Genomic DNA, 22,604 nt, shown 5'->3' with positions numbered 1-22,604 from the left:
GCCCTGTTCTCTTATAACAAGTATAATTTGCTGTTTATTTAATCATCACTCCTTCCCTTGACTGAGGCAACTTCAAGTGCAGTGGATTCAAGTTAATTGAGCCATCGGTTATTGGGACAGCCGCTTTTTTGGGACAACTCTTAAAGAACTAAACCTAATCAAGAAAATAGCTGCAATTCCCTTTATTTGGGACATGATGCCTCTTAACTGGGGCAGGAGACTGTTGCCAAATAGTTTCTAACTAGCGTCAGACGTGTGCACTTGCCGTGGCTGTTGAATGCTATACCGTTCTTAGAGCAAACAGTTTTTAAAATGGTGTCAGTTGCATGCGATTGTGTTCAAAAAGCAGTGATTTTTATCACCGATAGTTGGCTAGAAGCAAGCAGTAAGGCAATTCAAAACAGTTTTGCTCACTACAGTTCAAGCACTTAGGCTTGAAGATGCCAGAAATGGCCAGGAGTGAAAATGAAATGATTTCACTACTTCAGCACAATTAGGAACAATGAAGAATCTGAAGATATCCAGAAGCTATCTGGAGAATACAATTGTCGACAGCATTGTATAAAGGCAGTCCATTATCTACACCAAGTGTTTGCACTGACATTGTTCACTTACAGTGATCAGAAGAACACACCAGTCTACACAGTTAAATTCTTCCACCGATAACAATTACGAACTAATCCAGTTTTATAGCACTGTGGTAGTATTGATAGTGTTCTAGTTTATTTTGTATTTCATTTAAATATACAATTTGTTACTCAATTAAATGTTAGTTATCATTTTTAAATATACCTTTTTAACTAATGTATTACCATGAAACTTCCACTTATTTGGGCCAAAGTGTACTCTTCCCAATATGTCCCAATTAACCAGAATTCACTCTACTTTAAAATCTGCCACAGTTACAGCGTGGGACAAGGGTTGAAACAGAATTCCATAATCTTTGTGGACTGCATTCCTAGTTGATCTATTGTTGAACAATAAAGCCTCAGGATCTTGACTGTCATTAAATGGAGACCCAGAAAAGTTTACAAGATTCACATGGAAAAAAGTGTCTACTGTTTTTAGAAACACTTAAATCCAATAGCAGAACCCTCAGACGTACAAAGAGTAGGCACAGAATAACATCCAGCCAAGTTATTCTCCAGATCATCAAAACAAGGATGACCAGTATCAGTAATTCATTAAAGCTTTGCTGTGATCACTAAAAAGTTTGGGAGCTCCTGATCTTTAAAAAAAAGCCATTAACAGCAATCCCATCTAATCTCCCACCTTCCATCAGTCCACCTCTGATCAGATTCTACCACTCACCTGCACAAAAGGGGCAATTCACAGTGGCCCATTAAACTAACCACCCATAGATTTGGGATGCAGAAGGAAACCAGAACCGGTAGAGGAAAGACTTCCACTGAGGTCCGGATTGAACCTGGATCAGTGATGGAGCAGTACTGCAGTATCACCGTGCCAACCCAAAGTTCCTTAATATCCAAAGGTTTAGCAAACTCACGTCTTGAAATATTCAGCAACTGAGCCTCCATAACCCTTTAGGTTAGAAAGTTTCAAGATTCACTACCCTTAAGGTGAAGAAATTTCTTCTGATTTGAGTGACCAACAATTTTTTTTTAAACTGAGACTGTAACTATTGGTTCAATACACTCCAGCCAGGAGAAGCTTCATCTACCTTGTCAAAACTGAACAAAATGTTGTAAATTTTGACCCAGACTGCTTAATCTCTCCTTCCATGACAAGTTTATTCATGAGAACCAGTCTGTGAACCTTACTTGCACTATTATCGCAAGTCCATCTTTCCTTAGGATGAAGAGTTAAGATCTGGAATAATATTCCAGATGTGTTATTACTAGGACTCTACATACTTCATTTCATTTTTCAATCTTTTTATTGATTTTTCCAGTAAAGAATAAACAAATCAGAGGAGAAGCTTAGCAAACAAATAATACAAAAGACATAAACAGCAGTAAAAAAAAAGTATATATTGTCAAAATCAGATAGGTAAAATGTTACGCTGTTATCTATACAATATAATTTTAAAAACCACAACTTCTCTTGGCAATCGTAAAAAATAAACTGGAAATTTTATTTAATAAAAGAAAAAAAAACACTAACTGAACAGAACAAACAAAAAAAAGATCAGGCAGTCTATTTGAGGATAAAATTAGAAACAAGAGTAAAGAAAAAACACATCCTTTCAGTCATCTCCAAACATTCACAGATAAGGATTTTCCCTAAAGAGAATAAATTAAATCATGTGAAAATATTGAATAAAGGGTCACCAGTCTTGTTCAAAATTAATATATCAAATGTCCGGCTTCTAATTTTCTCCAAGCTTAGACATGACATGATGGAGGAGAGCCAATAAAAACAGTAGGCGGATTAGAGTCTTTCCAGTGTAGCAAGATAGCTCTCCTAGCCAGTAAAGTTGAAAAGGCTATCTATCACATGTTGAACAGATACAGATATTCTACCTGCTTCCTCTGGAATGATCCCAAAAATTGCTGATGGGTTGAACATCCATATCTACAACTTTAGATAGTATTCCAAACACATCCTTCCAAAAATTATTTAAGCTTACACATGACCAAAACTTACGAGCTAGAGTAGCCACTTCTGTGTTACATCTGTCACAAATAGGGCTTGTATTAGGAAAAATATGCGCCAATTTATCTTTGGACATATGGGCCCAGTGTACTATCTTAAACTGAATTAAAGTATGGCATGCACAGATAGATGAATTATTGACTAGATAATAAATTTTACTCCATTGATTGTCTGAAAGTGAATGTTGAAGTTCTATTTCCCAAGTGCGTTGAATCCTATCATTAGGCGACATGCGAGCATTCATTAACTGTTTATAAATGATAGCTATTAATCGTTTTTGAAATGGTTTACGCTGAAAAATAGCATAAGCCAAATTTAAAGAGCAGGCCAAGGGGTAATTCGTAAAAAATCACGTAAAAAATTCCTAACCTGTAAGTATCTGAAAAATGTATTGCCCAATAATAAAATCTGAAGTTTGGTAAGACCAGTCCTCCATCTTTACTTGGTTTTTGCAATAAAAGTTTATTCACTCTAGAGCTTTTATTATTCCAAATGTAAGACAAAATCATAGAATCTATTTTATCAAAAAATGTTTTTGGAACAAAAGAGGGAACTGCTTGAGATATATTTATATATATGTATATATAAAAGTTTTGGTAAAAGTAAGGTCACCATCTTGCAACAAAGGCCTAAATGTCTTCCTAAGTACTTTTCTGTAACTGCACTTCAACTTTTAGTGACTCATGTACAAAGATACCCAAGACCATTCTAAAACTATAATGTTTTAATCTCTCACCATGTTAAAACACATTCCTGCCTTCATTCTACCAGGCTGGAACATCCTCACCTTTTTCTCCATTATGTTCCATTTGCTATATACCTGCCTACTCACTGTCCATCTGCAGCCCTTTAAGGTGTCTCTGCGAATTCCTCACTGGAGCACACTTCTGTATCATCAGCAAGTTTGAATAAGCCACAGGTTGTCTCCTCATCTGAATCTCTGATATGGTGAACATCTGGAGCAACCTCCCTAACTTCCACAGCAAAACACTAAACAGTCTCCAAATCCAAAAACAACTCTTCTCTGTTCACCGCCTATTAACTAGTCTTCAACTCCATGTGTTCTAATTTTTATAAATCACTTGTTTGACACCTTATTTGAATATGCAAATAATCCATATCCACTGGTCCTATTCTAATAGGCATGACTAAGATTTGTAAATATGATTTCCCTTTGATAAATTATAGACTGTTTTTCTAAGTACCCCGCACCATTTCCTTAATAAAATATTCCGGAATTTCCTCTACTAGTGCTGTCGGGCTAACTGGTTTGCAATAACCACTTTGCCTATCCATCCTTCCTTAAACAGCAGAGTCTGTTAGCTTCCAATCTTTGGGAACTGTTCTAGAGTCTATGGAATTTTAGAAAATGACAAGGGCATCCAAAATTCTATGATGTCGGTCATGAAGCCCTACTAACTTCTCCAATACCATTCTGATAGAAATAATTCAGAAGATGTGCTCGCAGGTGGTTGATGGCTGGATTGAGTTGTTCTCTGAACTTGGCAATCCACTCGCAAATGTTTTGTCACCATGTGAGAAGCCAGTGTCAGCACACCGTTGATTATGGTGTGTCCTCTGAATGCTTGGCCTTCATATACCTTTCAATTAGCTGATTTGATGTCATTTCAGAAAATCAATTGTGATGTGGGGAAGAAGTCTAGTCACTGCTGGGCGTGTGATGAACTTCATGCATTGTGATATGGAATTTTGCCTGTATCAACTCATGCAGAATCGAGGTCTACATGTTTACAGAATTGCTTGTGGAAAACTACACTTCTACCCTACACCACAACTGAGTTTCCAAAATGACACTGAATCAGCCCATTAAAAAGTATATGAAGGCTTGGGATGACACACCACAATCAACAGCACACTGACAATGTCTCCTTGCACGGTGACAAAATTGCCAAGATCAGATAACAACTCAACCCAACTATTTTGTTACTAATGCTAATTTCTTTTGCGCCTTCTTTCACTCTACTGAACTGTACTATATCGTTTAATATTTATCTGCGAGGACAAACAAAACATCTGCTCAGTTTCTCACCTTATTTACTAATATAATTGTTAACGGAAAAGGTTCACATTAACCTTTGCTAATCTATTCCTCCTTACATAAGAGAAAGGTTCTATATTTCCCAATCTAGCTTTATACTTTCATTGCATTCTTTTTCAAAACATAGCTCTGAACATCAGCAGACATGCAGGACAAGAGAAGCTCAGAATGATTTCTGTGGGGAAATTCCAATTAGAATTCAAGCTTTGTAGGCGTAGTGATTAAGGAGAGGGTGTATGTGCAAGAAAGTAAATCTAAATATGTCAATTGTAAAATGACAATACTGTGGCGACCCATTTCCTGGCGCATCCGAACCGACTCACAATTAGATAGCCTACGGGGGTTTGTGAGCACAGAGCTTTGGAGCCTCTGCGCCATGGGGGGCCGGTTGAGGGAGGCTTAAAAGTGAGGCTGAAGTTTTCGAATAAAGTTTTTTTCCTTCGACTGCAGTTACCGACTCCGTGTCGTAATTTTAGCGCTGCGTGTGTGTAGCGGTGTGCTACAATACCATAATTCTTGAAAAGCTTATTTGCACTGCTAACAGTTTAAATAAAGAATCTTTTTATTGCACAAACTGTTTTAAACAATTCACTAGAAAATTACATCTAAGCAATGAGTTAACTTAGTAGTTAATGTAACTCTTATCTTGCAGGATATTTGTCAAAGTGGCCACAGCTTGAAAAGATCACTGTACAAGACTGAGCTTCAAAATTTCAAAAGTAACAATTCATTCAATTAGGCTTTTGTAAACAGCAATTGTACAATTGGCTAGTTATAAAACTAATTGCTTAGTGAGCTAATCTCTTTGCATAATTAAAGGAACAGTTAAATCTTGGGAAATTAGAAAAGAGGAAAACTACCACAAAATATGTGTAAGTACATTTAGGGTTACTGACAAACAGACAAAAGTGAAAAACAGCACAACTTCACCTGCACTACAATATAAATGAGACACATACTTGAGTAGCTTTAGATCAAAACAAAGAATGTGACTGGATAATTATCCCTCGTGCACTCCCTTACCTTTAGAGTTATCATCCATAAACACTCCTTGGTGTCTCACGTTCTGTCTTCAGAGAACTAGAGGTTTAAAATCCTGATGCCCAAGTTCCAGCACAGACAAAATTCCATTCACTCATCACCTATGCATTGTCTGCGGCAAACACTGCTTGTTAAACAGCAACTCCATTTTATAATCCTCATCATCACTGTTTTCAAATGCATTCAAGGCATCACCCTTCTCCATCACTTAAATCTCTCCCAGCCACTAAGATTTTTACATTCCCCAAGTTCTGGTTGCTTGATCATTCCAATCATCCCCGATTTTAAACTGCTTGGTAATCAGCAGGTGTACCTTCAAATGCCATGGACTTAGCTCTGGAATTTGCTCCTTGAATTACTTCCTTTCTTTCCACCTTTAAAATAGTTAAAAATGCACTTTCCTTGACTGTAAGCCATGAGAAGTGCGCTAGCACTTTTGTGAACCACTTACAAATAGTTCCACTAGAGGGGAGGGAGGGTTGGATTTTGTTCGTGCAATAGCAGAATCCAGTTTATTCATAGTTCACAAGCTTCTATGATTACTTGCCTACATGAGCATTCATGGAAGTGAGGTCCATGAAAGGACTCAAAAATGGACCTATACATTGATATTACAATAAATGTCATACTGTAGCGGTGTGCTACAAGCAGCGCTAAAATTACGACACGGAGTCGGTAACTGCAGTCGAAGGAAAAACTTTATTCGAAAACTTCAGCCTCACTTTTAAGCCTCTGTCAACCGGCCCCCCATGGCGAAGAGGCTCCAAAGCTCTGTGCTCGCAAACCCCCGTAGGCTATCTAATTGTGAGTCGGTTCGCATACGCTAGGAAATGAGCCGCCACAATACTACATTTGCTATCATTTGTTTCTTATCGAATAGAATTGATAGGAAACACATTAGACCAAAAATGGCAGCTGTACAACTACTAAAGACAGTATATACCTTTCACTACAAGTTACTTTCCAGCCCAGTCGAATGCCTATTCTGACCTTTTAACTCTCCTCCCTTTCTGCGATGGTCCACTCTCCTCTCCAGTCAGATTCTGTCTTCTCCAGCCCTTGACCTTTCCCACACACCTGGCTTCACCCATCATCTTCCAGCTAGACTCTTTCTCCTCCCCCACCTTTTCATTCTGGCATCTTCCCCCTTGCCTCTCACTCCTAAAGAGTTTCAGCCCAAAATATCTGCTGTTTATTCATTTCCATAGATGCTGCCTGGCCTGCTGAGTTCCTCCGGCATTTTGTGTGTGTTGCTATACAATATCTTGTTTTCATAATCTAAGAAATAGTCATTCCATTGTCCTGTCTCAGTGTTTATTTGATTTTGTAGTTGTTCTAATTACTTAATAGTGCCATCAAGGAACAAAAAGTACTCTTTTGCTTATGCCTAGCCTAACAACACTTTCCCTTCACCATATTATCTGAGTAAATAGTTAAACAATGAACTATTAACAAAACACTGAAGATCTTTATTATATCAAATTCTAAATTCAACTCACAACTACACCATATTACTTGGAGTGATGTTTTTCAATTTATGTAACCAGTGCCACTGTTGAAAATACAATTCTTCAATTTTTCATTCACTCTTCAGTTAACCAATGGATTAGTAAACTACGTAATATTTCCCTTTTAGACACAACACTGAATCCAAGCAGTACATTCCACCTCAAAACAGACTTTGGAATTCTAACAATGTGATACATCTGTTAGCATATCAAAGATTTTTACCATTTGTCCTTTTTTAACTGAAAGTGTGCAGGTACCAGGAACTGGTTTGGGAATATGTAACATACCACATAGGACAGAAATTTAATCCAGCAACCAAAGATCTATATCTAGGAGCTGGAAATGAAATTACAGGAACTTTCACTCCTCCATTCCCAAAAGCACCAGCAACATCAACAACCCAAGTGTGAGGTATTGTACTTTGTAAGGACAAACCAAAGTAGAACATATAAGCTAAATGGTAGGACACTGAGGAGTGTAGTAGAACAGAGGGATCTGGGAATACAGATACAGAATTCCCTAAAAGTGGCGTCACAAGTAGATAGGGTCATAAAGAGAGCATTTGGCACATTGGCCTTTATAAATCAAACTACTGAGTATAGAGTTGGAATGTTATGGTGAGGTTGTATAAGGCATTGGTGAGACTGAATTTGGAGTATTGTGTGCAGTTTTGGTCACCGAATTACAGGAAGTATATTAATAAGGTTGAAAGAGTGCAGAGAAGGTTTACAAGGATGTTGCCAGAACTTAAGAAACTGAGTTACAGAGAAAGGTTGAATAGGTTAGGACTTTATTCCCTGGAGCGTAGGAGAATGAGGGAAGACTTGATAGAGGTGTATAAAATTATGATGGGTATAGAGTGAATGCAAGCAGGCTTTTTCCGCTGAGGCTGGGGAGAGAAAAAAAAAACCAGAGGACATGGGTTAAGGGTGAAAAGGGAAAAGTTTAAAGGGAACATTAGGGGGGGCTTCTTCACACAGAGTGGTGGGAGTGTGGAATGAGCTGCCAGTTGAAGTGGTGAATGCAGGCTCACTTTTAACATTCAAGAAAAAATTGGACAGGTACATGGATGAGAGGGGTATGGAGGGTTATGGTCCAGAAAACAGCATTATGAAGGACCCCATGCACCCCTCATACAATCTCTTCTCCCTCCTGCCATCTGGGAAAAGGCTCCGAAGCATTCGGGCTCTCACGACCAGTCTATGTAACAGTTTCTTCCCCCAAGCTATCAGACTCCTCAATACCCGAAGCCTGGACTGACACTTTGCCCTATTGTCCTGTTTATTATTTATTGTAATGCTGGCACTGCTTTTGTGCACTTTATGCAGTCCTGTGTAGGTCTGTAGTCTACTGAAGCTTCCTCTGTGTTGTGTTTTTTTTTTATGTAGTTCAGTCTAGTTTTTGTACTGTGTCATGTAACACCATGGTCCTGAAAAACGTTGTCTCATTTTTACTATGTACTGTACCAGCAGTTATGGTCGAAATGACAATAAAAGTGAATTGACTTGACTTGAGGTGCAGGTCAGTGGGACTAGGCAGAAAAGTTGTTTGGCACAGCCAAGAAGGGCCAAAAGGCCTGTTTCTGTGCTGTACTGTTCTATGGTTCTAACCCTCTTCTAGAATCCAACTCAAATGGCCGTTTTTCCATGGAGTCCATACACTGAGCGTCAAAAGGTTAACTAACGCAGCAGGGATGGCACATCGCTGAATAAATTTCATTGACGCTGTAAACAACTCAACAGGACAAAAGGCCTCCTTTCTGACTGTCCAGCATCTACTAACACTCACCTTTCCAGTTTTCATTGAATATATGTCACATTTTTGAATTCAAGTTGATTTATCTTCGGAGGAGACATACTGTCTCTGGAGAAACCAAAAGATCAATTATAACTCTGCCTGCCAGATGGAGACCTAGATGTGCAACAATTATCAGAGCAGCAGTGACCGACTTCCATCTCCTGCCATAAACACACGCACAAACATGCACTAGCATGCACCTTAAATATTACAGGTGACAAAAATTAGTCGATTTCGGTTATCTGGAACACATCGGGACAAGTACATTTTGGACCAATTAACTGGCCCAAAAGTTTGCCAAAGTTTCATGGAAATACGTTAAAAAAGACAAACTACATTTAACTGAGTAACAGATTATGTTTTTAAGTGAAATACAGAACAAATTAGAACACTACCAATATTACCACAGTACTATAAAGCATTGGTCGGTCCAAATGAACAACTTAAGACAAGCGTATGCAACTCACACTGTTTAAAAACCGTTCACTCCAAGCACAGAGTCGTGTCTACTCAGCCACTCAAGTGCACATGACTGACGAGAGTTAGAAACTGTTCAGCAAGTCTCCTGTCCCAATTAAATGGAAGTGTCCCAAATAAATGAAAGAAATCCCAGCTATTTTCTCAATGAGTTATTTTCTTTAGGAGTTGACCCGAATAAGCAGCTGCCCCAAATAACCGATAGTCCAATTAACTGAAATCCACTATGCATAAACCGAATGTTTTTTAATAAATTTGCATTTGTACAAAAATATACTCACTGTCTTTATAACATGCAGCCTCCTACTCCCTTAACTGGGCTGACAAATGAATGATGGCATATGGTCAGATAACAGAGGTCTATGGAAGCACTTTGAAGTAATGATATTGACAAGGGCTTCATCAGAAGATTTTAAATCAGCAATTCAAAATGTCCAGTTATCCTTGCAAACAAAATAATACTTTATAATCTTTCTCAGGGCACATTTAGTATTGAGTCTTGTTAAGACTCTTCCACTGTGGGCTAAGCAGAAGCATTCTTGCACCTGAATCAGGTGCTCTAGTCAACGCTAATCCCTCAGTCACCATCACAAAAGTCATTTTCAAATTGCCCTTACACGAAGCCTGCCACGTGAAATTAAGCTTGTCACAGTTGTTGACTGTTAATCATTCTGAAATGGCATAGATCTGTGACTGGTGTTTCATAATGTTACAGATATGTTAACACATAGCATCCTTCACTCAGAGGTGGTGAGAGCACAGAACGAGCTGCCAGCACAAGTGGTGGATGCCACTTCATTTTCAACATTTGAGAGAAGTTTGGATAGGTACATGGATAGGAGGGGTATGGTCCAGGTGTAGGTTGATGTAGGCTTAAATGGTTTGGCATGAACTAGATGGGCTGAAGGGCCTGTTTGCGAGCTGTAGTTGTATATGACTCTATAGGTTTCTCATTCCACAACTAGATATCAACCTCATCACTGCTGCCTTTACCTTGAAGGAGAAGCCAAACTTCAACACTGTGATTTTGCAAGTCCAAAATTAGCTGTGTTTTTGGGCTGGTGTACTTCATATAAATGTCAATATTTAGTTCAGAGAATCTCCACAGATGAATGTAAAAGGAGCACGATGACTGAAAAAGGCAAGAGAATGACACAATCGCATTGACTTCCTATCTTCAGGGAGAAGACACTGCAGCACAGGAAACAAGGATTGTTGTCAGCTTCTTCCCCCAGGCTGTGAGACATCTGAACAGCCTGCTCCCACCCAGTACACATTATTTATGATAGTGCCGGTAGCATTATATTGTCAAATACTTAACTATAGGTCAGTCAACTCTTTCATCTACAGAATATTTTTATTATTTGTTAATACTATTGTGTTAATATTATCTTATGTGCTGTTTGCGACGCAAGTACGGTGTACACTTGAATGACAATAAACTTGAACATGAAACTTGCATTATAATTCAGTCATCAATATAAAAGAACAAGCAATATTGACCTTTCAATTTGCTTTAATTGTGCCCAGAAGACTGGCTCAATCAGAGTTGCCCAAGGCCTCTCAGGAGACCCTGGGTTTTGCAAGTCTGGAATTACAAGTCATCCAGAATCAACTACCAATTAAGAACCCTAAATCAATCATGATTTCTATTACTCATGAGGGACACACAAACGTCAATTTTCACTCGACTATTTCTGGTTCCAATCATCAAAATCCTTAACTGGACCAGAGAGGGGGAAAAAAAAGTGTCTATGGTTTAAATAAAAATGAATTTAAATTTCCTCCCTTATAAAGATACACCATTTCATTTTTCATGAATAGCAATGTATTTCTTCCTTTGAAAGCCAACTTGTTTAAAAAAGAAATCCCTGTATCAAAAAATTTGTCAAGAGTTCCGAGAAACATACCTGCACATCCTGAATATTAAATGTGTTCTTCCTCACAAATATCTTGGAACTTGAACACCCATTGTGTTAGTTAACTCAACTACAATCTGACAGTCACATTCACATAATAGTACCTCTCAGTCTCCTCCTTCACTATCTGTAGTCATGTTTGATCCTACAAGCAAGTTTAAATTGCTATCACTCACTTTGACAAAAACCGGAGAATGTTAATGGCTGCTAAACCGAAATTTTCCAAGATAGCTTTATCCCACTGTTGAAAGGGCAGGCTCCTGTGCTTCTCTTCAACTGCCTCTTTACCCTCCTCAACACTCTCCTTGCAGCTGCCTAAACTCTACCCAATATTGACAGTAACCATTCATTTAGCTGTGCCACCCTCATGCAAAGTCCATTAGACCTGTACTCATCATCCGTCCAACAAGCTCCAAGAGCTTCCAAGATGGTGCAGGCAAGGCCCAGACACAGCATTGTTTTGCAGGCATCTAACAAAACTACTAAATATACTTTTTCTGCACTACGATCACTGCTGTCGACAACCTGCAATTTCCCTTTGAGAGGACTGCTTTTGAACCATCTGTACCTGGCATCTCTGCAGTACGGAATCCCGAGAATGCAGATATGACCACAGCAACCACTGGTAGAGTGGACTCCGGGCCAAACGATGTTTGGGTCAGATTGACGTGGCAGGGCCTGGGCTCAAGAGCAGAAAACAAACCGGTGGTAGGCCAATTTAAACAGAGTTAGATTGAAAAGATTAAGGCATGGAGGCCAAAGGCTAAGGGCAAACTAGTGCTGAGCCCACAATTCAGTGTGGCGCTCAGCACTGAACACGGCTCTGTGGCTTGTGGCCAGCGAGCTCCTGGACTAGCCTCAGCGCTGAACTGGCCACAAACTTACGTTCGGAGACTGTGGTTCATCTTTGATTACCTTTTCATATTGTTTGCATGATTTGTTCTTCCTTTTTTCGCACACCGGATGTTGACTGTCATTGTGGTGGGGGATTTTTTTTGTGAGTTGTTTGTTTGGTTGTTTACCGAGATACGATGCGGAACAGGCCCTTCGATCCATACTACCCAGCAATCCCCCGATTTAATCCTCCTCTAATCGCAGGACAATCTACAATGACCAATTAACCGAGCAATCGGTTCGTCTTTGGACTGTGGGAGGAAACCCGACCACCTGGAAGAATCCCATGAGGTCACAGTGAGAATGTACAAACTCCTCACAGGCAGCAGCAGGAGGTGGCGGCCTACAAGAAGATAAATCTTAAGGTTGTATATGGCACACATAATAAATGTATTTTAAACCTTAAAACTCCAGTTCTCATAACACACTGAATGGAAGTAGCAAACCTTTGAACTTCATCTTCCAGGCTTCACACTTTGTATTCGATCTGCACTAGTTTGCAGAGATTTACTTGTGAGATCCCTAAGCAAACCTCTTCCAACAGTTTCGACTCATTTCCGTGCCCTTCACCAAGACCTTTCTGCAGCAAACCTGGTCTAACTCTTTATCTACTTCCTGCCATCTAACTTTATTTAACTATCACCTTCGGTTACGTTCTCAATTTAAAGTCACCTACTACATCGTTGCAACTTGTGGACCTTGTGAAAATAAATCAAGCAATATGCAAGTCAAGCATTTCACTGTAATTTAGTATATGTGATAATAATAGGTTCATTTAATGTCAGAGAAATGTATACAATATACATCCTGAAATTCTTCTTTGCAAAATCCACGAAAATGGAGGAGTGCCCCAAAGAATGAATGACAGTTAAACGTTAGAACCCCAAAGTCCTCCCACTCCCACACACAAGCAGCAGCAAAGCAATGACCCCCCCTTCTCCTTCAGCAAAAAAAAGCATCAACACCCCCCACCAAGCACTCAAGCATGCAGCATACCATCAGTAAAGACACAGACTTGCAGTACCACAAAGACTACTCGTTCACCTGGTATTTAACATTCCACAGGCTCTCTCTCTCTCCCCAATAAGGGAAAAAGGGGTGTCCCTGCTTCACAGCGAGAGGGGACCAGTTCCAGCTTGTTCCATCACAAACACGTCAGAACCAGCTATGCTCCGCTACACAAAATGCTGGTCAGGCAGCGTCCACAGTGAGGAACATTCAGCACTTTGGGCCAAAGGTCTCAGCCTGAAATATTGACTGTTTGTTCTTTTCCAAACTGATGGTTTCCCACCAATATGTCTTGGCCCAAAACATCGACTGTACTCTTTTCCATGGATGCTGCCTGGCCTGCTGAGTTCCTCCAGCATTGTGTGTCTAGATTTCCACAGCATCTGCATAACCTCATGTGTGTTCCACTTCACCTTTTATTAGCTATACAGTTGGCCCTCCTTATCCATGGATTCCACAAGCGCGAATTCAACCAACCGCGAATCGCGAAAACCCGGAAGTGCTCCTCCAGCACTTGTTGTTCAAGCACGTACAGTCTTTTTTTCTTGTCATTATTCCCTAAACAATTCAGTATAACAACCACTTTAAATAGTATGTACATTGTATTAGGTATTATAAGTAATCTAGAGAGGATTTAAAGTATACGGGAGGATGTGCGTGGGTTATCATGGATCGCAATTGGAAAAAAAAAATCAGAAGTTCTCTTACTAAGTAAGTCGGAACAGGTACATCTGATATTATTTAGCGTCAGTCAAACGTTTGTCTTAGTATATAGTATATATTTTACCTTTCTATGCATATAAAACACTTAAGAACGTATGTTTCAGCACTGGGCTCAGGAACGGAAGTTCTTGGGACTCCGGACAGATCACTCCCTAGTGCACTCTCCACCATGCCGGGTTGATGTGGAGGATCAAAAACACAAAACCCAATAATTAAACCACTGCGTTGCTTAGTAATAATTGTAGCTTTCATCGGGGCAGGACCTTTCACATGCTCCATTAAAATTGTTCCGATTGTTGACCAACTGTAGCCTAACGCTTTTCCAATGACCGATGGCATTTCACCTCTTTCCAGTCGCTTTATTATTTCAACTTTATTTTCAATTGTGATCGTGATTATTTTTGTGAACAGAAACACTGCGCATTCAGAGCTCTGGCGCCGGGTCCTAATGTTCACCGCACTAAGACAGGTTAAATAAGGTCTGGGGTTCCGCTGGGTCCTAAGGTCCGCCTGATTGAGACAGGTTGAATAAGGGACTTAAGCATCCGCAAATTCCAGGATTTTAACCCAGCAAAGGTGAATGAAGGGCAATACATTTCTGAGTTCGGATGGTGCGTGGTTTGGAAGGCAACTCCCAGGGAGTGGTGACCATGCCCCTGACCTTCTAATTGACAGGTCAGGGTTTGGAAGGTCTTGTCCAAGGTGTCTTGATGTGGACCTGTAGATGGAGTTCAGTGATGGACATGCCATTGGATATCAGGGGTTAATGGCTTACTTTATCCTGCTGGATGTTGTCATTGCCTGGTGTTTGTCTAGTCTGAAAGTTACTTTGTCAATCATCAGCCCAGACCTGGATACAGTCCAAGTCTTGCTGCATTTTGATCTGGACTACCTCCTTATCCAAGGAATCACAAATGATGCTGAACATTCTGCAATTATAAAAAAATAGCCCAGAACCACCAGACAGCATGACTGGAGGGAAATCAGTCATGCAATAAAAGAAGATTCTGGGCGTGGGGCGCTACCGGGAGGAACTCCTGCAGCTGAAGTGACTGACCTCCAACCACCACAACCATCTTCCTGTGTGCTAAATGTCACCCCAACCAACTGAGGTTTCTTGGGCTCTTTGAAGCCACTCGGTCAAAGGCCGCTTTGACGTCACGGGCAGTTACACTCCCATCACCTCAGGAGCTCGGCTCTCTCTCTGCATGTTTGTACTTTGGCTGGAAATGAGATCAGGGGCTGAGCGACTCTGGCAGAACCTAATCTTCCAAAACAATCCGGCTGCGACAAATGTGAAACAAGTTTCCAAATAATCCAGAAATTTGAAAAAAAAAATTATTGAGGAAACAAGGGATTAAAGAACAAATCGAGTTAAAGTGCCGATGGGATTCTCAGATCTCTGCGATTTGTCACAGGGTCACTCATTCGAAGGAAAATGAATGCATTCTGCACCTTTTGGTTTCAGAGGACGCCGCCGTCCGCCTCGGCACCGACCGAGGACACCAGAAGACTTGCGGTAGGTGGAGGCTGACTCGCCACTCGATCCCGCCGCCCGGCACCGTGCAGGGCGAGGGCGAGGGCGAGGCCAGGCGGGTCGGACCTCACAGCTCCTCCCTGCCGCCGCCCCTCATCCTCACCTCGGCCAACTCCTCCCCAACCACCCCGCCATTCAGATGGTCACATTTAGTCGGCGTGCCGTGCTCGCGAAAGCAGCTATCATCAAACTGTCGCCGCCGCGCAGCGGACCGGTAGTCCCAAGAGAGAGAGAAAAAAAGTTTACAACAAAAAAAAACCCGGCCAGTGACAACGTTAAAGGCTTCAGTGGAACATTTTGCTCGGAGAGAAACTTTTAACGCTTCTACAATTAAAACACAGCAGTTAGGATAAAGTTTCCGACCCTTTCACTGAAGACAATTGTTTGGGGTCACACCTCACCTCCAGTGCAACTTTAGAAGATTTTGTAACTAGCCCCGAGGGACTTAGTGTTGCGTGTGTGTGGGGGGGGGGGGGGGAGGTAGTTGGCGCTGCCCTGCATACCAATGATCGCTTCACCTTCAACCAGTGCGCTTTCTTTAAACGATGCAGGGCCATCCTGTTGCATTCTTCGATAAAATAAATCCCCAAGGTTCCAATTACTATTTTTTTTTAAATATCAAGAAGCCCCGCAGTCAATACCACAAGCCCGACATAAATCAAAGTGAATCAAAGAGCGCTTTCGGGCACCCGGGCCCTGAGCAGAGTCACTGCGGGTTTAACGAGCGACGCTCTGGAGTAGCGAGGACAACCTCCGCAGCGAGCGCCGGCCGTGAACAGGTACCGTGACTGCCGGCGGAAACTTCTCACTGCACTTGCTTCAATCTCGAGCACAAGCTTAAGATCCGATAAACCTGTTCGAACGGAGTAACTTCAGCTAAAGTGTGCGAGGGTGTCCCGGCTTAGACCACAAAGCGCAGACTTTCCACTTGCATTCCTGTCTAGATTCTGAAAGTACCAACCATCTTCTCCAATCAAGCGAAATCAATGTACGGATACTTACATTATTTCATTTGATGGTTCTAGCTGCCGGTGCATAGCAAGGGAAAAACCAAACAGGCTGGGGTGATCTCCGTTTTTCCTGATGACATTTTCCGCATCCAAATTGAAAGCTGAAGCCCACTCCTTGAGTGAAAACAAAGACAGGTAGATAAGAAGCCACTGCTCTGCGGCCGCCATATCAGAAATGTCTTCTAACCCCTGTGAAAGTGCTCCTAACGTTAAGTTCCCTGTCTGATTCTTTTTCCGAGTAGCCGCCTTGTGTTGCAAATCACATTATAAAGCGACGGTGACGCCTCGCTTTGCCCCGCCTCTCTGCCACTGTCGATGCCGAGCTTCAATAAAGAAGTTAAACTGACCCTAGTCCCTCCGCCCCATCCCAATCCAACTTGACTTTCTTGTTTCCAGTACTAGGCGTCGCTCAAACTTGTCCCATTTCTACCAAACATGGGCGATTAATGACTGCACGAAAAACGTGCCCATGGATATTTTAAGTGGTTTACCTTGTCATTGTGTCATATAAAACATTCTGTGAGAATTCTTCCATTATTGTTGGGAACTTATACCGTTCTATAATCACCCCCTATTCCGTACCATGTCGATAACTGTATCATATCAGAGACACAATATTTGCAAATATGTCATCAATAATTGAACTTTTTTTAGTTGAAACTTAAAAAGGGGTTGATGGGGAAAGACATGGCCAAACTTTCTTACAAATTGCTTTATTTTCTGGATGAACAAAACAAACCTTTCTTTAGACTTTCCATAGTTTTTGAGAATTTCATTAAGATCCCGATCAACACATGGCCTTTTAGTTTAAAATCTGAGATCATTATGTTCTGCACATCTTTTAAGGTAAGAATAGGGAGAGAACGATGGGTAGAGATTATTAAAGGGAAATGAACAAAAAAAAACAATAACTTCAGGTAAAAATTCTATACACGTGTAATAGTTCCACTTACTATCAGAAAAATGTGTATAATATACAACCTGAAACTTTTGTTCGTCACAGACATCTACAAAAGCAGAAGAGTGTCCCAAAGGATGAGTGACAGTAAAAACATCGGAACCCCAAAGCCCCCCCTACTACCCCTCCCATGCACCAACAGCAACAAAGCAGCGACCCTCTTCCTCCCTATTTACTTCTGCAAGAAAAAGCATCAGCACCTTCCACCCACCAAGCAAGCAACAGCAAAGCCCCCCAAAAAGACCATGATCTGCAGCACAACAAAAACTCATCGTTTACCCAATAATCCAACATACCACACAGGCTCTCTTTCTCCCCAATAAAGGGACAGAGAGGTATCACCCTTTCACAGCAACAGGGGAGACATAACAAAACAACTCTCTGATTTGCAATGATAAAGTCTGCCACATCGCCTTTTTTTATCCCCCAGAGTTCTCCGACTTGAGAATCGGCAACGAACTCTACCCCACTAACAAGAAAGAGAGAGAAATTCTCCGAGTACAGAGCTCCTGACAGCCAATCCACTGATCCCCATGGTCTGTTTTCTCCTGCGACACCAGGATAGAGTCAGCTCATCCAGAGGGCCGCAAAGCCCCGGAACCCCAGTGACGCACTTGTCTTATAGGCTGCATCCAAAGAGCAGCTGGTCATGAACCACCCACCCCCAGGAAGCGGGTCCCACCATCACAAAGAACCGAGGTCAGAGTGTAACTCTAGGGAGGAGTCTCCAACAGAGCCCTATCCACCTTGAAAAGGGAAGAGAGAGACAGTAAAGGTAGAAATTAAGCTGTTTCCGCAGATGAGCTCGAAGGGGTCGCAGTTAAGCACCATTGTAGCTCCACCCAATCTAGTAAGTAAAAGGTCCGGGGACTGGGAGATTTTGGCTGTTCAGGAGGACAGAATTAAGTTGCTTGACAAAGTGATTCCACAGTCTGTGTTGGGTCTCACTGGAGGCCGCATCAGGAGCACCAGATGAAATGATTGAGAACAATGCATTCATAAGTGACGCACAGCATCACCCGGTTGATTGTTTAGGGCTCCAAGTGCTGATGAGGGAGGAGATATAGACATAAGTTCCTCAGGCGTGGTAGATGGTTTCTCAATTCCAATTCATGCCTCGTTGACTGTTGAAACAAACTGTGATGGAAATCAGTGTCAGCAACTTTAGTCTAAAAACATGAATGCATCACAAGAAAAAATATCAATTGGGGTCTCAATTCATCACCAGAAATAAAAAAATAACTTCAAATTCTGGAAATCTGAAATGTAAACAGAGGGTGTTTAAAACACTTAGTACATATGGAAAGAGAAGCTTTCAGGTTAATGACTCTTTAAAAGAACTATTCTGACATTAACTATGTTTCACTTTACATAGATATTCCCCACTCTGACCTTTCACGTCCTCTCACCTAACTATCACCTCCCACTGGGTCCCCTCCTCCTTCCCTTTCTTCTGTGGTCCCCCGCTGTCCTCTCCTATCAGTTTCCTTCTTCTCTAGCCCTTGACCATTTTATCCTCCTGGGTTCACATATCACCTTCCAGCCAGCCCAGAGGTGGGCAAACTTTTTGACTTGTGGGCCACAAATGGTTCTAAAATTTGACAGGGGGGCAAGACCAGGAGCAGATGGACAGAGTGTTTTAGTAATACACCTCATAAGAGAAAATAAAATATCATGGGATTTGTAGAAAACATGTGCTTTAATTTCAATTGAAAATGAACAAATGCATTCCAACAAAATATCTGTCTTTGAAGTCCCATGGTATTTAGCTATTTATTGAAATGACTTTTAAAACACTGAAAATTAAATGAATAAAATACAGCTTTTTTTAATAGTAACAGTTATTATTTTAAAGCACTGAAAATTCTGTTATCCTTCAAGATATTATCATCATCACTCTCCTCCTGACTGTCTTTATTTCAAAAACGGTAGGAGATACAGGTCTACTTGTCCTGCTCCTTCTTATTCAATTGTCCCCGTGCCAAAACTCAACAATGACCAGCACAAAGACAGAACAGTGACAGCGCGCCAGTATGCGGAGCGCGTTATTTGATCTGGAGCGCATTTTTTATTTTGAGAACGTACATGCACCTGCGCACTACTCATGTCCATCACTTAACAGAAATGACATGTAACATGTAAGGCTTATTGAAAAAAATATTTTCAAATGCATTTTTTACATAAAACAACGAAGAAACTTATTTTTAATTTCAGTGGGAACAGTGTTGTTGGTCTCCCATCAAAGTCTGGATTTAGTTTTGTTGTGGCGATTCTCAGGATGGATCTGAGGTGTTGGTCAGTTAACTTGGATCTGTGGCTGGCTTTGTTGATGTTCATGACGCTGAACGCCTGTTCACACAAATAGGTCGAGCCGAACAAAGAGTAAAGCCCAAATGGGGAGTAATACGCTGCACCTCAACAAAGGTCAATGTGTAGCGGTGTGCTACATGCAGCGCTAAAATTATGACATGGAATCGGTAACTGCAGTCGAAGAAAAAAACTTTATTCGAAATCCCTAGTCTCACTTTTAAGCCTCCCTCAACCTGCCCCCTGTGGCGCAGAGGCTCCAAAGCTCTGTGCTCGCAAATCCCCGCAGGCTATCTCCCTTAGCCGGAACGTTGGCTAATTGTGAGCCGGTTCAGATGTGCCAGGAAATGAGTCGCCACAAATGTATATAGAGTACATCATCTATTGGGAAAACACCAGAATTGCGGGGAAAAAACGCTAACAAGGTTTATTAATATAATTTCATCAAGTTCTGTGGGCCGGATTAAAAAGCTTAATGGGCCGCATATGGCCCGCGGGCCGTAGTTTGCCCATGCCTGAGCTAGCCTCTTTCCCCTTGCCCCCTCCCCACCTTGTTATTCTTGCTTCTTCCCCCTTCCTTCGCAGTCCTGAAGAAAAGTTAGCCTGAAATGTTGACTGTTTTCCATGGATACTGCCTGACCTGCTGAGTTTCTCCAGCATTTTATGCATTGCTTTGGATTTCCAGAATCTGCAGACTTTCTCCTGTTCTGACATTAACTATGTTTCTCTTTACATAACTGACCTACTGAGTGTTTGAAGCATATTTGGTTTTCAAATTACATAACAGTGCAGCATTAGTACAATTTCTGAGACAAATGTTAATAGATTTCAAACCATGCAGATCACTGGCTCATTGTTTTGTACACTATTTGCAAGGTGACTGCAAAATCATCTGATATCAACACTTTAAGTACTATGTACTTCTCACCAACTTAAAATGTTGGAATGCCTTGTGATTGTGACACATAAACCTGTCTTTTCTCATTCCATAAAGTCTTTTCCTTTTACCTTCTTCAGCTTTGCAAACCTTCAAGAATCCTGAATTCTCCCAGCTCTGAACCTCTCACATAAATTCCACTCCCTTTGACCAACCATTAATGTTATGTTTTCAGCTGTTTTGGTCATGCTCCAGAACTTCTTCCCTAAATTTATTCTCTACTTCACTTTCTTTCCTCCATTAAGGTCATCTTCAAAGTTCCCCTTGTCAGCAAAGCTTTCAGTAATCAATTTAATATATCTTTCTTTATCTCATTATTGATTTATGCTTCTGAAAAGCATCTTGACATACTTTCCTACATTAAGAAAGCTATTGGAATGCAAGCTTCTTCAGGTCAGTTTCATTTATCTGTCTCTGCGAAATATTCCCAGCTGGGGTTGATATTATATTTAGGATCCCAGCTGATGGAGTAGAAATAGAAAATTAAATAGGTAGTTTAATCATAAATATATCAGAATCAGAGTTAGGTTCAATATCACCGGTGAAGGGTCTTGGCCTGAAACATCGACTGTACTTCTTCCTATAGATGCTGCCTGGCCTGCTGTGTTCCACCAGCATTTTATGTGTGTGGGAAGAAACTTTCTGAATCGTTAAGTGTGTGTCTTCAGGTTTCTGTACCTCCTTCCTGATGGTAACAATGAGAATAAAGCATGACTTGGGTGATGGGAGTCCGTAATGATGGATGCCACCTTCTTCGGGCATCGCTCCTTGAAGATGTCCTGGATGCTAAGGAGGCTAGTGTCCATGATGGAGCTGACCGAGCTTACAACGCCCTTCAGCTTATTTTGAGCCTGTGCAGTTGCCCCTCCCCTCCCCACCACCCCAATTACCAGATGGTGATGCAGCAAGATAGAATTCTCTCTACAGTACATCTAGAAATTTTAGATTAAGATTATGTTAAATCATTAATCTGAAGTATATGGCAAATTGGACTTCTTTTATTATCTCCCACCCTGTAGTTGCATTACTTACTAAATTTGAGTTGAAGCTCGCATGAGTGAATGTGAGGCATCAGAGAATGCTGATCGTGGAAATATGGTTATATGCAATTCGTCCATTCACTTCAAAGTGAAAGGGAGAAGATGAAAAGCAATTAATAAAAATAGTGCATGTTAATGCAAGCATGAGGAGCATTGACAACATTACTGAACTTGACAAAAAGAGCATAGTTATACAATTCCAGTTCTACTTCTGGATGTCTCCCATTCCACTCACAATATCTAAAGGAACAGAAAAGTACTTGGAGAAATAGGTTAACTATCCGTCATTTCCGATTATGACGTTTGTCTGTGGAGCTCACCAATTGTGCGGATATGGTAAAGAGTTGCAGGGAGAAAAACCTGCGCAGGAGAGGTTTTACGGTGAGCACCAGGGCAGTTCCACTCTCTCGGCTTAAACATCCTGGACCAATGTCAAAAAATTGGCATGACTGGAGCTTTCGTCATTTGCAGTGGATAGCCATGATGCCTTCTGTGTCTTGTCATGCCCTTCGCTCTCCATGAAGAGTTGCAACAGCAGCTTCTTGGCCATTAGATCTTGTAATTACTCTCATCCACCCAGTCAGTCAGAACAGGCTTCACATGCTAGGGTAGGCATGTCACTATCTCACCGTGGTTGGAGGTTTCCAGCAACCCCCAACTGGTTTAGCTCGCCTCTCGAAGTGGTGTAGCGGGGTGTGGCCACTGTCACATCCAGACAGTTACTTGGAGCCACAGGTGAGAGCTGGGTGGCAGGTGAGAGCCAAAGAAATAA

At 41.2% G+C, this 22,604-nt stretch overlaps 1 protein-coding gene across 4 annotated transcripts in view; it reads right to left on the bottom strand.

Annotated features, from left to right (window-relative positions):
* The window catches only part of LOC132392584 (integrin alpha-6-like), a 100,677-nt gene extending 82,705 nt beyond the window's left edge, over positions 1-17,972 (bottom strand). For 3 of the 4 annotated variants that reach the window (XM_059966652.1, XM_059966653.1, XM_059966654.1), the window contains exon 1: positions 16,583-17,972. In XM_059966652.1, the coding sequence (XP_059822635.1) occupies positions 16,583-16,758 (176 nt within the window). In that variant the 5' untranslated portion in view covers positions 16,759-17,972. Of the gene's footprint in view, positions 1-15,498; positions 15,580-16,582 lie in introns of those variants that run through there. The other variant, XM_059966655.1, reaches the window with a different exon arrangement.
* Positions 17,973-22,604: the final 4,632 nt, after the last annotated feature.

This window comes from Hypanus sabinus, chromosome 4 (genome assembly GCF_030144855.1).
Source record: "Hypanus sabinus isolate sHypSab1 chromosome 4, sHypSab1.hap1, whole genome shotgun sequence".
Taxonomy (NCBI): domain Eukaryota; kingdom Metazoa; phylum Chordata; class Chondrichthyes; order Myliobatiformes; family Dasyatidae; genus Hypanus; species Hypanus sabinus.
Note: the sequence above shows the minus strand (reverse complement) of the source record. Positions and strands in the feature narration are given on the sequence as shown.